Source organism: Diplotaxodon limnothrissa, linkage group LG3, assembly GCF_057381915.1.
Source record: "Diplotaxodon limnothrissa isolate DT_005_m linkage group LG3, D_limnothrissa_male_GT1.1, whole genome shotgun sequence".
NCBI classification, from domain to species: domain Eukaryota; kingdom Metazoa; phylum Chordata; class Actinopteri; order Cichliformes; family Cichlidae; genus Diplotaxodon; species Diplotaxodon limnothrissa.
Genome location: NC_140598.1, coordinates 70,649,659 through 70,662,044, shown reverse-complemented (window position 1 = coordinate 70,662,044; position 12,386 = coordinate 70,649,659). Strand labels below are relative to the sequence as shown.

At 42.7% G+C, this 12,386-nt stretch overlaps 1 protein-coding gene across 1 annotated transcript in view; it reads left to right on the top strand.

Annotated features, from left to right (window-relative positions):
• The first annotated feature begins 1,010 nt into the window (after positions 1-1,010).
• The window catches only part of map4k2 (mitogen-activated protein kinase kinase kinase kinase 2), a 43,667-nt gene continuing 32,291 nt past the window's right edge, over positions 1,011-12,386 (top strand). Inside the window, exon 1 of the mRNA XM_085349766.1 lies at positions 1,011-1,562. Within this exon, the coding sequence (XP_085205892.1) occupies positions 1,470-1,562 (93 nt within the window). The 5' untranslated portion in view covers positions 1,011-1,469. The remainder of the gene's footprint in view (positions 1,563-12,386) is intronic.

Sequence of the window (12,386 nt, the reverse complement as noted above, 5' to 3'; positions counted from 1 at the left end):
TGGCAGCCTGTTAGGTATCCGTTACATGCTGTCTGGATGTTTAAAGCCAAAGTGATGAGGACCAGAACATGATTTTCAGACGTGTAAAATACCAACATGAACTAACCTGTTCATGACTGAAGCCTCAGAAGTGTTTAAATTTAGGATAGTTACTGTGTAACATTGTCCACTCTGCTCTACTGACAGCTTCTTTCTTATCAGCTCTATGTTGCCTTACTTTGCCTGTCTTCTTTTTTAAAGTAGGTGGCCTTTAGTTTTGAGAATAGCTGAGTTAGACGGATTTCTAACAATGAGAAGAGAGCAGTAAGACCATGCACTGTTGAGACAGAGCCACATTAGATGGCACTGCTCCATCAAATTTGATTGACTCGTGGTTTGTGTTCTTGTTTTTCTATCTGCAATAATAAAGCTCTGATGAAAATGGAACGACATGTGGTCCAATGATGTGTATTACATATATATGAAGGCGCCTTCACATGCTGTGAGTGGCCGTCAGTAATATCAACTTTAAACAGCCTCTGTCATCATCTGGTACATCATGCAGGACGTTAGTGGCTCGCCTTCCTCACGATCATCTTCCAGAGACAACACGAGCTCTGCTTGAGCAAAAGTGTGCGCTAAAGTTCCACGTCATATCCACTCAAAACAGAAGAGGCACAGACTGCATGGCCTCACTACTATGAAGTAGTGTCACTAAATATTTTTCAAAAAGTTCATAACATGCTAAGCTAATAGCTGCAAAAGGCCAAAGTCAGACCTTGTAAAATGCTGAGTTAAGTGATGATGTACAGTTATGTGTTTTCATACTTCAGAAGGAGTAAAAATATTCTTCATGTTTGAAAGTCTGCTGAAAGCCTCCTGCTTCAGCATGTGATGGAGGATGTTCATGTAAGAAAGCCACACATGCATGAAGTCCGTTACAGTAAACACTGAGACAGAAATGTTCACCTCATCAGTGAGCATGCGCGACTTTTGAACTTGCCATCTGAACAGTTAGGTCGTCAGTATTTTCAGGTCCAGATTGCGATGAGAGAAAGTCACACGTATGAAGAACTCTAAGCGGAAACTAACTGAGGTCAAACTTTAAAACAAGCCTGACGGGCTTTTCTCGTAGAGCTCGCAAATCACGCCTTTAAGCGTGTTCGTGCCAAGGGTTTATTTCAGACGTGATTTTGCCACGTTTGAAAAGGATGTTCATCTGAGGGCACAGGAGCGCGCAGAGGTGGGAGGCTTACTGAGGGGACCGTGCTCGCTCACGCGTGCTCTGACTCGAGCGGCTCTCGGCTGTGTCACCGCGCTGCCTCTGCCTGCCTAAACGGTATAATTAGCCGGTTCCGATCAGTCGTCCCTGGGCCATTTCACAGAGTTCGTCTGCCCGTGCTTCCGTTCTCTCCGCCGATATCAGCAGCGGCTATGTGTGAGTAAAAAGCCAGCCAGGCTCCCCGCAGCAGCAAGAGGTGTCTCCAGACATGGACCGGATAGGAGTGTCATTCCTGGACCCGCTGGATGACTACGAGCTCATCCACAGGATTGGGTGCGGCACCTACGGAGATGTTTTCAAGGTGAGTGAGAACCTGTCCCCGTGTTTGCACCGCGCTGACAGAGAGAAAGCCTCCATCAGGGCGCTGGGGATGTCACTTCCTGTCATCAAGGTGAAACTTTGTCTTTTTGGACATGTACAGAGCCTGATGTGACACAGCAGTCCCTACCGAGGCACAGAATCAGAAAAAGTCCGAGTTGCATTTTGTTTACTGACACATGATCAGTGTGTCAGACTGTGCGCCTCCAACAAAGCTGTAGTGCAGGTTTCCTGCAGAGCGCTGCGGTACTAGCGTGCTGCGTGCGCGGGGCCACAGGTTCGTAATGTTTTCATGGAGGTGTGCGGAGAAATCTCCTGTTTTCACTGCTGTCACTGAAGAAGTGGCAGAATCAACACATTATCGACGAAACAAGCGAGTAAGAAAGACTGATGTTGTCAGATGTGCAACAAATGCGTTCCTCGTAGTGTCATATCTGCCGTTTCACATAGGTGGCAGGATTCTGAAGTGAACCATGTCATCTAATCGAAATATTAACCCCTGACTGGAACCGTGCAGTTAACACACCCTGGTGGCTTGTGCATCCAGTTTGTATTTGACAGCACGGACAGCAACCCTGTTGCCTTTATGGAAAAACAAACACGTTTATTTTAGCAGCTTGCGGCCGTGAGTCTAATGTTCAACGAATAAAAGACTAAAGTGTGTCTTAAACTGCCAGGCATCCACCCTCAGCTCTAAGTCAGGTTATCTTAAATATAGCAGGGGTGTGTCAAACTGCATATGTAGCACTTTCTTGTTCTTCCAAGTTAAACTTTTAAGGATCACAGCAACCAAATAAGCAATAATTAACCTTTTACTTCTATGACAGTGTTGTGGTGAACTGTATGAAACAAAAACGTTTCAAAGAAACATCTCGGTTTTTAGGTGAGATTTAAATTTTTAGATACATAGTATCCAATAATGCTTTTATATAATTTATATATATTGTTTTAATAACTTTCAGCAATACCTTTCACAAACTAGCTGGTCTGCTTGGTCAGAATGCATGAGCCGGACAAAGAGGACTAAACAGCAATGACAGAGCAGAGTTTCAGTACTAGCGCTGATGTCCTAGTAAAACTTCACTGTTGTTTAACACAAAACACAATCAAGAGAGATGCCCCCCCCCCCCCCCTCCAAAAAATCAATAGAAAAGGCCATTAACTGACAGAAACAGGATGTTGACTCTTTTTGTTCTTTAAAATGGGTCACAGTGAACAACTTTCCACAGTGAAACCTCAGAAATCTCATCAAAGACTAAATCACTGTAACTCTTTATGAAACCGTCCTCAAATAAGAGAAAATGCAGTTTGCTGAAGACTCTCTCAATCCACAATTTATCGTTTACAGCTGTCTTTCCCACGACATCTGAAATATGGCAACAGGCGTGCTGTGTTTTTGCTTTGTTTTCAGTGGTTTACACACGGCAGGCCTGACAGCCTGTGTACACGACACTGTGGGCTGAATGTTGAACGAGTACAGCAGCAGTGTTGTGTCCTGCCTGCCAACAGCACCAGCATGGCTGAGATGTTCACACTGGGAGTGTTATGTTATCTTCAGGTGCAGCTGAGGAAGTTCTGAAGTTTAATTCTGTGTAACGTCTTTGTTTTTCCCTAATGAGCATTTATAAAAACTGTTTTACAGCAGTTTCATTGTTCTGTAAGCATTAAGACTGAAGGAATGGGTTTTATATGTGCAGCTTGTTCAGCTGTACCTTTACTAACACCACTGAAGGAAGAACAAACTGTGCGTCACCTTGTCACGGGAATGTCCGAGTATTAACTTGATGATTTAAAACATTGACAAATGTTTTACACTCCTGGAAACACAGACCAGGGATACCTGTTCAGTCACTATTATTTGAAGTTGAAGTAGTTTCCATGCCTCCCTCAGCAGGCTGTGGGACAGTGGATCCAGTTTAAAGTTTCAGAGCTCTAATGTGCAGCCATCACCTCAGAAGCAATCAGCAGCAGAGAGAGTGCATACAGTGATGAATTGAATGTTTGTGTGCAAACCAGCAAATTAACAGAAGGATTTTCTCTCATCCTTTTTTACCCCTCAGATTTAAAAGGCTGATGGTTAGGTAGAACAGCTTAGACACCCAAGTTTGTGAATGTGATAACTCAAGAACAAGGTGACGTTAGATTTTGAAATTGATGCCATAGGTGTGTCTACTTGGAGGCTGAGGGGAACCACTTGTGGTTAATGACAATTGAATACGTTGTTTGGAGTAGGTGGCTCTCAAAGGGACAGTTTTCCATTAAAAAAGAGACATAGGATCTGTGAATCCACCCCCTCTGTGACTGTCAGACGCCGACTTTAATGTGAACGCGTAGAGGAAATCCTGGGTTAACTGGAGTTGATGACCAGCTTTGTGTTTGCTAATGCTAGGATAAGTGAATCCAGATGATGAAACGAAACTCTGCATATGTTAAACAAGCTTTGTAGTAAAGGGCCCTGGTTACTGAAGAGGCTGCCTTTCTGTTTGCCATTTATTTTAGAGAATCATAATTAACTTTAAAGAGAAAAGATTCAACTCGGGATGTTAAGTAAAACAACCAAAGCCTAATTTCTACAGATACTAAAAGCAGAGATGAATCAGCTTGTAGTAGGAGTGAAGAACTTTGCTTCCTACTCTTGTAACAACCGTGTAGACCCAAAAGCAGAGCCAACAGAGACACGTATCAAAGTATTACAGTCTTTATTTACTGTACATATGAAAACATTGAGGTAAGTACTGAGGGGCCATGGGAATAGCACAGGGGCTTCCTCCGGGTCTGGGGGAAGAAGGAGACTTTCCAAAAAGGAAGGGACAGTGTGCTGGTTGAGTTCAGGTAAGCGTTGCCGTAGGTGGGTGAGCAGGCAGATGGAAGAGTAGTGCAGAGTGATCCAGGTGGGTACTGTGAATGAACCAACTTTCTCATCTGATGGAAGATAACGGAAACGAAAAGCTATTCAGCTGATGGGAGGAACATGGGAACAGACAGAGGCACGTGAGAATAGGAATGCTAGGAAACTGCTAAGGAACAAGGTGTTTGCCACTTGTTGGAGGCAGACTATCTGGCAGAGTATGGATGGCAAAGCTGGTCCTTTTATACTGAAGTTGAGGAAACGGATGACAGGCAGGTGTGTGCAGCTGAAGAGCGGGAAACCCAAACTCCACCCAAAGAAAAGGAGCGTGCCTTCGGGATGATTGCTTGGAGGAATAAGAGGAAGTCCAAACAACCAGAGCCCGACTATGACACTACAGCAGCATGAATCTCCCAGATGTTTCTGTTTGTTATGAAGAATGGTTGAATAGTCCCCCATTCATATTTAGAAGTATTGTTTGCTTGAAATTGCCATCCCCAAGTGTGTGTGTGTCTTCCTTATTGGGATAGGCATAGGTGCCGATTGTGAGATAGCACAGCCTCAGTGTTAGTGATACAGCGATGTTCACTAGTGTGCACAACAAGCTCACAAGTGTCTGAGAGCATGGCATTTTGTCAGCCACCTATGGCAATAACTGCTAATTAAATGCAGAGGTGTGTATAAACACATTGTGAGTGAAAAGTGATGAATATAATAGCAACACTATGCAGTGCATCATGGGAAGCCCCCAGCAGGCTAGACCCATGGCAGTGTAACTAAGACCAGGCCCCCCTGCTATGAGCAAGCAGCTGTTTGCTCATAGAGGGGACATCTGATTGTTGGAGTTTCTTAAGTACCTTGAAGCAACTGTTGATGTGTTTTGCTGCTATTATTACTATACAAAGGAAAAATGGGTGATTGGGTATTTTTGGATTAACTGAAGGCTTTTCAGGGAGTTTTTAGGAGAGCCTGACAATAACAGTAGTCTAGCCTGGAAGTAAGGGATGCATCAACTAGTTTTTCAGCATCAATCTGAGACAGGATATTTCTAATTTTAGAGATACTGTGCAAATGGCAGGAAGCAGTCCTACATATTTGTTTTATATGCACATTGAAAGACGTGTTGTGTTCAAAAATGTCTCCTAGAATGTCCTGAGGTAGTGCCATCCACACTAAGCATCTGAATTACCATATTTCTAAGACTTTTAGGGCCAAGTCCAATAACTTCAGCTTTATCTGAATTAAGAAGCAGGAAGTTAGAGCTGATCCAGGTCTTTGTGTCTATAAGATATTTATGCAGTTTAACTAATTGGTGTTTGTTACCTAGCTTGATAGATTGATAGAAGGTAGGTATCCTCTGCATAGCAGTGAAAATGTATGCTATGTCTTCTAATGATGCTGCCTAAGAGAAGCATGTATAGTGTAAACAGAATTGGTCCTAGCACTGAACCCTGTGGAACTCCATAATTAACCTCTAGTTGTTTATGGAGTCTCCATTTATATAAACAATTAGATAGATATGATACAAACCAGCTACGGCATGCAGTAAGTTAAATATTATGGTCGCATGCACTGAGGTGTAGCAGGACAAGCACAGAGACGAGTCCACTGTCAGAGGCCATAAGAAGATCAGTTGTAACTTTCACTATTCTGAATCCCGACTGAAACTGAAATTTAAATAAACTTCTGCAAATGATTAGTTAACCTTTTGGCAGCTACTCTTTCAAGAAGTTTTGGTGTAATGTCTTTCAGCAGTCTTGTAGGAATAGGGTCTAAAGGACCCGTTGATGGTTCAGGGGAATAAATAATTGAAGTAAACAGAAGATTGATAGGAAATGTCACCAGGTGTTAAAGCTGTTATACTGAATGTTTCATCTATGGCATGGCTTTGAATAATTTTTTCTCTAATGATTAAAATTTTATTTGTGAAGACGTTCATGAAGTCATTACAGAGCTCTGACTGTCAGCCTGGCTACAGTGCTGAAGAGAAACCTGGGGTTGTTCTTATTGTCTTTAATCAGCGATGAGCAGTAAGACGTAGGGTTTTTTCTTAAAGCAGCAAACTATTCTTCCATGCTCACTGATAATGATGCCAGCTTATGAGTTACCTGCTTTAAGGTGCACGTGTGAGAGTTATAACAGGGTGTCAAGTGCTTCTGATTTGGATTTGTGGGAGCAGACTTCAGGTAGCTCCTCTGGCATTAAAAAAGATAACAGTAGAGGAATTATGTGCTTAAATTGAGTTACAGCACTTTCAGATCACTGCAGAATTAAAGGGCAGAACAAGATATTTTTTTTCTCAGTACCTCTTTAGTGGAGCAGAAGTTTACGTGGATGCAATACTTTTATATTTCTTATATCTGCTAGTCCCACTTTCTTTTAAAGCAGCAGTACAAACAAAAGGGAGCTAACAGTGTCAGTGACAGCTGATCTCATCTGAAAGCAAAGCTACATGCTGACATTCTGCAGCATATTTGTAGGACAGTAACATTTGGACATTTTGCAGCCTTTGTGAGCAACACACCAGACAATAGCCCGTTTTCATCTCCCACAACGATTACAGGATTGGTGGAGCTGTGAGTCAAGAGCGAGGGCTGCACATGTGACTGTCAGAACATTACTGTTATTCAAAGTGTACATCTCTAACAGAGCACAGCCAATCAGATGCAGACTGCTTCTGACTTTGTAGCATAAATGCTTTTTTTATACATTTAGAATGTTTCAACTTTTGACTTGATTCATAAAAACGGATTTGTCGTGATAAAGTGAAGCTTCCCAAATATTACTTTTATAAAAAGGTTTGATTTTTTAAAATATCAATGTTCTTCATCGTCCTCATTATAATTGAACATGTCGTAGTGCCATGTGTTAGTTCAAAAATAAAATCGTTCAGATTAAAATACGCAACTGTAACAACACTGGTTGGAGTTAGAGTGCACAGACACAAAATGGTGATTTTGTTACAATTTGGCATTTTTCTGTCAGACTGCTGAAAAGCCTTGTGTGGTTTATATGAACCAGAATGATCTCATTTTTATTAAAGTGCTCGTCTTACAGTTTGGTGTTGAGCTGTTGTGATGCTGTCAGTTAGCTTTTAGCATTTCTCTCTCCAGTTCTGTACGTGACAAATACAAGGTTCAAGTTGAATGTCTTAAACCCGATTGGCTGTCTCGCTGTTAGCATGTGATCAGATCAGTGCATGTGGGTTTTCACTGCTGCTTTTTTCCTCTTTTTGCTCGTTCGTGCTAGACCAGGATCAGAAATGCAAAAATGCAAAGCTGAGATGGCGCATGTCAACCTGAAAATTGTAGGCTGAAACTGTAAGAAGTTATTTCCACAGTTTCAGAGCCTTTTGCAGCTTTTTAAGTCCCAGTTCAAACGTGTTAGAATGTGATGCCAACAATCTGACTTTAATATCTCACTTTTTAGTAAATGTAACTGTATAAGCTCAAATTCACCTGGTTTCTTGACTCAAAGGTTTCCAGTTTCATTGTTTGGTGAAACCTGTTGTTAGTGTGAAAGGCCACGCACGCTCCACTTTAACATTTGCATTCAGTGGGAAACGGCACACTGCAGTTTAGCAAAACACAGCATCGTCACAGGTCATGTGGGAGCCTGATCAAAGTGCCGTGACGCTTCCTCTTCCACCACCGTTTGTACGTAACCCAGGCTGGGTGTTATTTCATGCCTGGCTGCATGAAAAGCCTGCCAGAGATGTTACTATGAGTGCAGTCACAGGAAGCTCTGCGGTGGAACAGGAAAGAAAACAGGAAGTGAATAGAGGCGGGCCACAGGTTGTGTTGAGCCAAAGTGCTTATCCCATTTATCGCTGCCTTGTTTGTTGTGGATGGCCAGAATGAAATTGTGTCCATGTGACATCATCGGAGTGAGTGGCTAGTGATGACTGATGTACTCAGGCAGACATGAGGAAGCTGAAAATATATACACCCCTTAAAACATCTACTTTAGCTCTAATCTACTTTAACTAGCAGCTGTCTGTGAGACTGTCTAACCTGTGGACAGCGAGACGGCAGGGTAAACTCTGTGTCGAGTGTAGTTTACAATCATTAGAAACATTCAACTTCAAGATAGCTTATTGAGCTGTTGGATATTTGCCCAGGTATGTATGTCAGTCAGTGGAGCAGGCAGGAAGCAGAGCTCCAACCAGGAGGGCAAATCAGTGAAAATGGACTGAATGAGCTTTTATGTAACAGTTTTCTTGTCTACCTGACCAGTCAACGCACTTTAGACTACAATTTAAATACATTTATTTATTTATACACATTTAATGTACTTTTATACAGTGCAGAGTTCTGTACCCTTTAAGTAATTTATCTACTTGTCAACCATGAGTGAGTTAGAATAACCTAAAATGTGTGGATGTCTTTGGACTGTGAGAGACGGCCAACGCACTTGAATATTTCGAGAGCTGATGTTTATTTAACCCTGTCAGTCGACTGCAAGTTTGATTGTCCATATACAATATTTTAAAGAACTGCTCCATTCTTATAATGAGGCAGTGAACGAGCCCAGATCCCTGTTTAGCAGTTGCAGTCTGCATTGGATCTGTTGGGTCCATTTTCCGGCCAGTTCATACTAAAACGGACCCAGGGCCAAATCAAATTCAAATTCAAATTTTATTTGTTACGTACACAGTCATACACAGTACGATATGCAGTGAAATGCTTGGACAACTGCTCGTGACCTAAAGAAAACAAAAAAGGAAAAGGCTATGAATAAGATAGGATAGGCCAGTACGTGTGTGTGGGTCCAACTGGTTCTTAAAACAGTTTGCTGTGTATACCTGCAAACACAATATTCGCAGGCGTGACCAGCGTCCAGTAGATTTGAAAAAGTGGCGGGGAACTAGAGGCATGAGGAACATGAAGGCCTAGTTACCACCAGAAGGTAGCTGAAAAACTGGAGGAGAGCAGTTTGAAGATTCCCTCTGCTGATTAGCCGCCAACAGATTTCAGGTGAGACCTTGAGACAGGAAAACGCAGGCTCCAGATGGAAAATTCCCAGACACTCAATCGGACCATGACAGACAGAGCTGGGCACCAAGGGTCTGGAACAGTTTACCACTCCGGCTACGTTTAAGCGACTCTGTGGAGTCTTTTAAAAGACACTTTTCTGTTTAATCAGATCTGCTGACATTCATGTGTTGTTGATGAGCTTGGAAAGAAAAGCGTCTGGACTTCTTTAAGTTTCCTGAAGAGTTCACCTCTCATCCAAGAAGCGTCTTCAGTTCTAAGAGCGACTGGTGGAGAGTCCCAGATTTAGGCCCTTTGGGAGTGTCCCCAAGAGGGTCGTGGACCCCCTATTGATCCTCTACCTAATCACATGAGCCAAGGTGTGTAAGCGGGTGTGGCTTGTGTGACCTACGAACTATGATGACCTGGATGACTGAGAACCTTCACAGACGTTTTGTTATTGATGTTTTTTAATTTTATTTTCATGTATTTTAGTTTATTCTGCTTTAACGTGGTTCTCTGTTGATATTGTATGTCAGACAGACACAGGCTGACCAGCTGGCACTAAATCCCGTCATAAATGCTACATGCACCTGACAAACCGAACTGTTTTCACTCCCATCCAACTGAAAACAAACGTATGTTGACTACTTTGGCATTTTGGGTGTGAGATAGCCATCACCAGTCCTCTGGGAGACAATGAGCTCTGTGATACATGAGTCCACAGCCTGTGTTGTCCATACGTTGCAGTTTAATGTAACCCTTTCTGATGTAATCAAACTATCCTGAGTTTTAGACGTCTCCTCTCTGTAGAGTGTGGGTGCAGTTTAAATAAAGGTCTCTGGGTGTATATTTGTGGATAGTCCGTGTTTCCTTCTAGATCGTAGCTCTGACGCTCACCAATCCTCACCTGTTGCTTGAACAGCGTCAGGACTGTGGGTGGACTGTGAGGAGATTTCATGTCTTGACTTCAGTGGCATCTTTCCATCCTGTGGCCAGCTTGTTATTGAGTAGCTCATTACTGGTAATGATAGCCTGGATTCTATCTCTACAGTTCAGATGGGTTTTCAGCACCTTCTGGAGGTTTTGGCTTCACCTTCCTGAATCCTCATGGTTTCCGTTAGTCTGTGGAATACCCAGGTACTTGTAGCTGTCCTGGATGTATGCTATCATGCCTTCTAGCCGCTCCACCTCACTTTCCCACCATTTGGCCACACTTATACAGTCTGAATATGTCAGATCCAGTGGGGGCAGTGCATCAGCTTGGTATACTCTGCACTTGATGGTGACATGTGGAATTGCCCTGCAGTTCACGCCTCCAGTGTTTCCTTCCACAGTCTCACTGAGTTCCTAATGTATGTTATTAGTGTTGTACAGTGCCAAGCACATCCATGTGTGGGGCATTGATCTGCATTAACTGACAACTGTTGTTGGGATTTGTCGATGTATAAATAAATTGAAAGTTGAGGCTTTGTTGTAGTCCAGGTGCTGCTCAGGTTAGTCAGTCTGCTCTTGGTGTACTGCTCTCTCAACCCAGAGTGGATGCTTTGGTGCTCTGGTGTTATTTTTAATGCCTTTCTGAGCTGTGCTTATGTGTTGACTCATGTGCTAACTCAAAGTACACTTTTTCCATTTCTCTGTGTGTGTGTGTGTGTGTGTGTGTGTGTGTCTTCACTAAGGTTGTGATACTTTGTGCCTGCAAACATCACAAAGTGGGACCTTTGCATAGTCACGGAGCAGAAGAAGAACAGTATTGAAGGTTTTGCACCAAGTAATCCAAAATACAGAGTAATGCATCACATAAATAATAACATTGACATATTTTTTTGCAATAGATGTGTTAAAATAAAATAAAATAAAAAAGTTAATATGTGACTACCACCACCTGGGACCTCAGTAGTTTCCTAACCATGACCGCTTTTGATAGTTTGGCTTCTGTTGGCCCCGTGTTAAATAACGCGGGACCATTGATCTTTGTTGTGCACAACACAATATGTCTGGTCTGGTGTACAGAGCAGCTTTATGCCAGCTGAATGCATCTCACCCAGGCTGTCAAAACCACAAAACTGCTTTCTGCCACAGCGTTGGTACGCATGTGACGCATATGACGCTACTGTATTTCTGGTGCTCTGTGGGTTGACACTACATGTACATCTCCTTCTCAAGTTAATCTCTCATTGACACTTTTTTCACTTGAGAACGAGGTGCATCTGTTGAAGAGTGCCCATAGTTTGGCACATCATGTAGGACAGTAAGGGTCACAAGAGCAGAGGTGTGAGTCTTCTGTGAAATACTGCCCGACTTTGACAAATGGGCAGAGAGAGGAGAAAAGTGGACTTGTGGTCCTGCAGAGATGGCATATTTGTAGTCTGCAGGCAGATGAGGGACTGCCCGTCTGGTGCAGAGAGCTATGTGGTCAAAGGGAGGCAGTGCAAAATATATGTGGTACAGCTTGTCTGTGGGCCACTCATGCTTGTGCTGTTGTTGGTTTTAGAAAAACAAAGTTCTAACATAAAAGTTCCCTTCCTTATTCTCACCTATTCTAGTTCATGCATTTATTACTTCCAGGCTGGACGACTGTAATTCATTATTATCAGGATGTCCAAAAAACTCCCTGAAAAGCCTTCAGCTGATCCAAAATGCTGCAGCAAGAGTCCTGACAGGGACTAGAAAGAGAGAGCATATTTCTCCTGTTTTGGCTTCCCTTCATTGGCTTCCTGTTAAATCCAGAATTCAAAATCCTGCTCCGCACATACAAGGTCTTAAATAATCAGGCCCCATCTTATCTTAATGACCTTGTAGTACCATATCACCCTATTAGAGCACTTCGCTCTCGCTCTGCAGGCCTACTTGTTGTTCCTAGAGTATTTAAAAGTAGAATGGGAGGCAGAGCCTTCAGTTTTCAGGCCCCTCTTCTGTGGAACCAGCTTCCAGTTTGGATTCTGGAGACAGACACTATCTCTACTTTCAAGATTAGGCTTAAAAC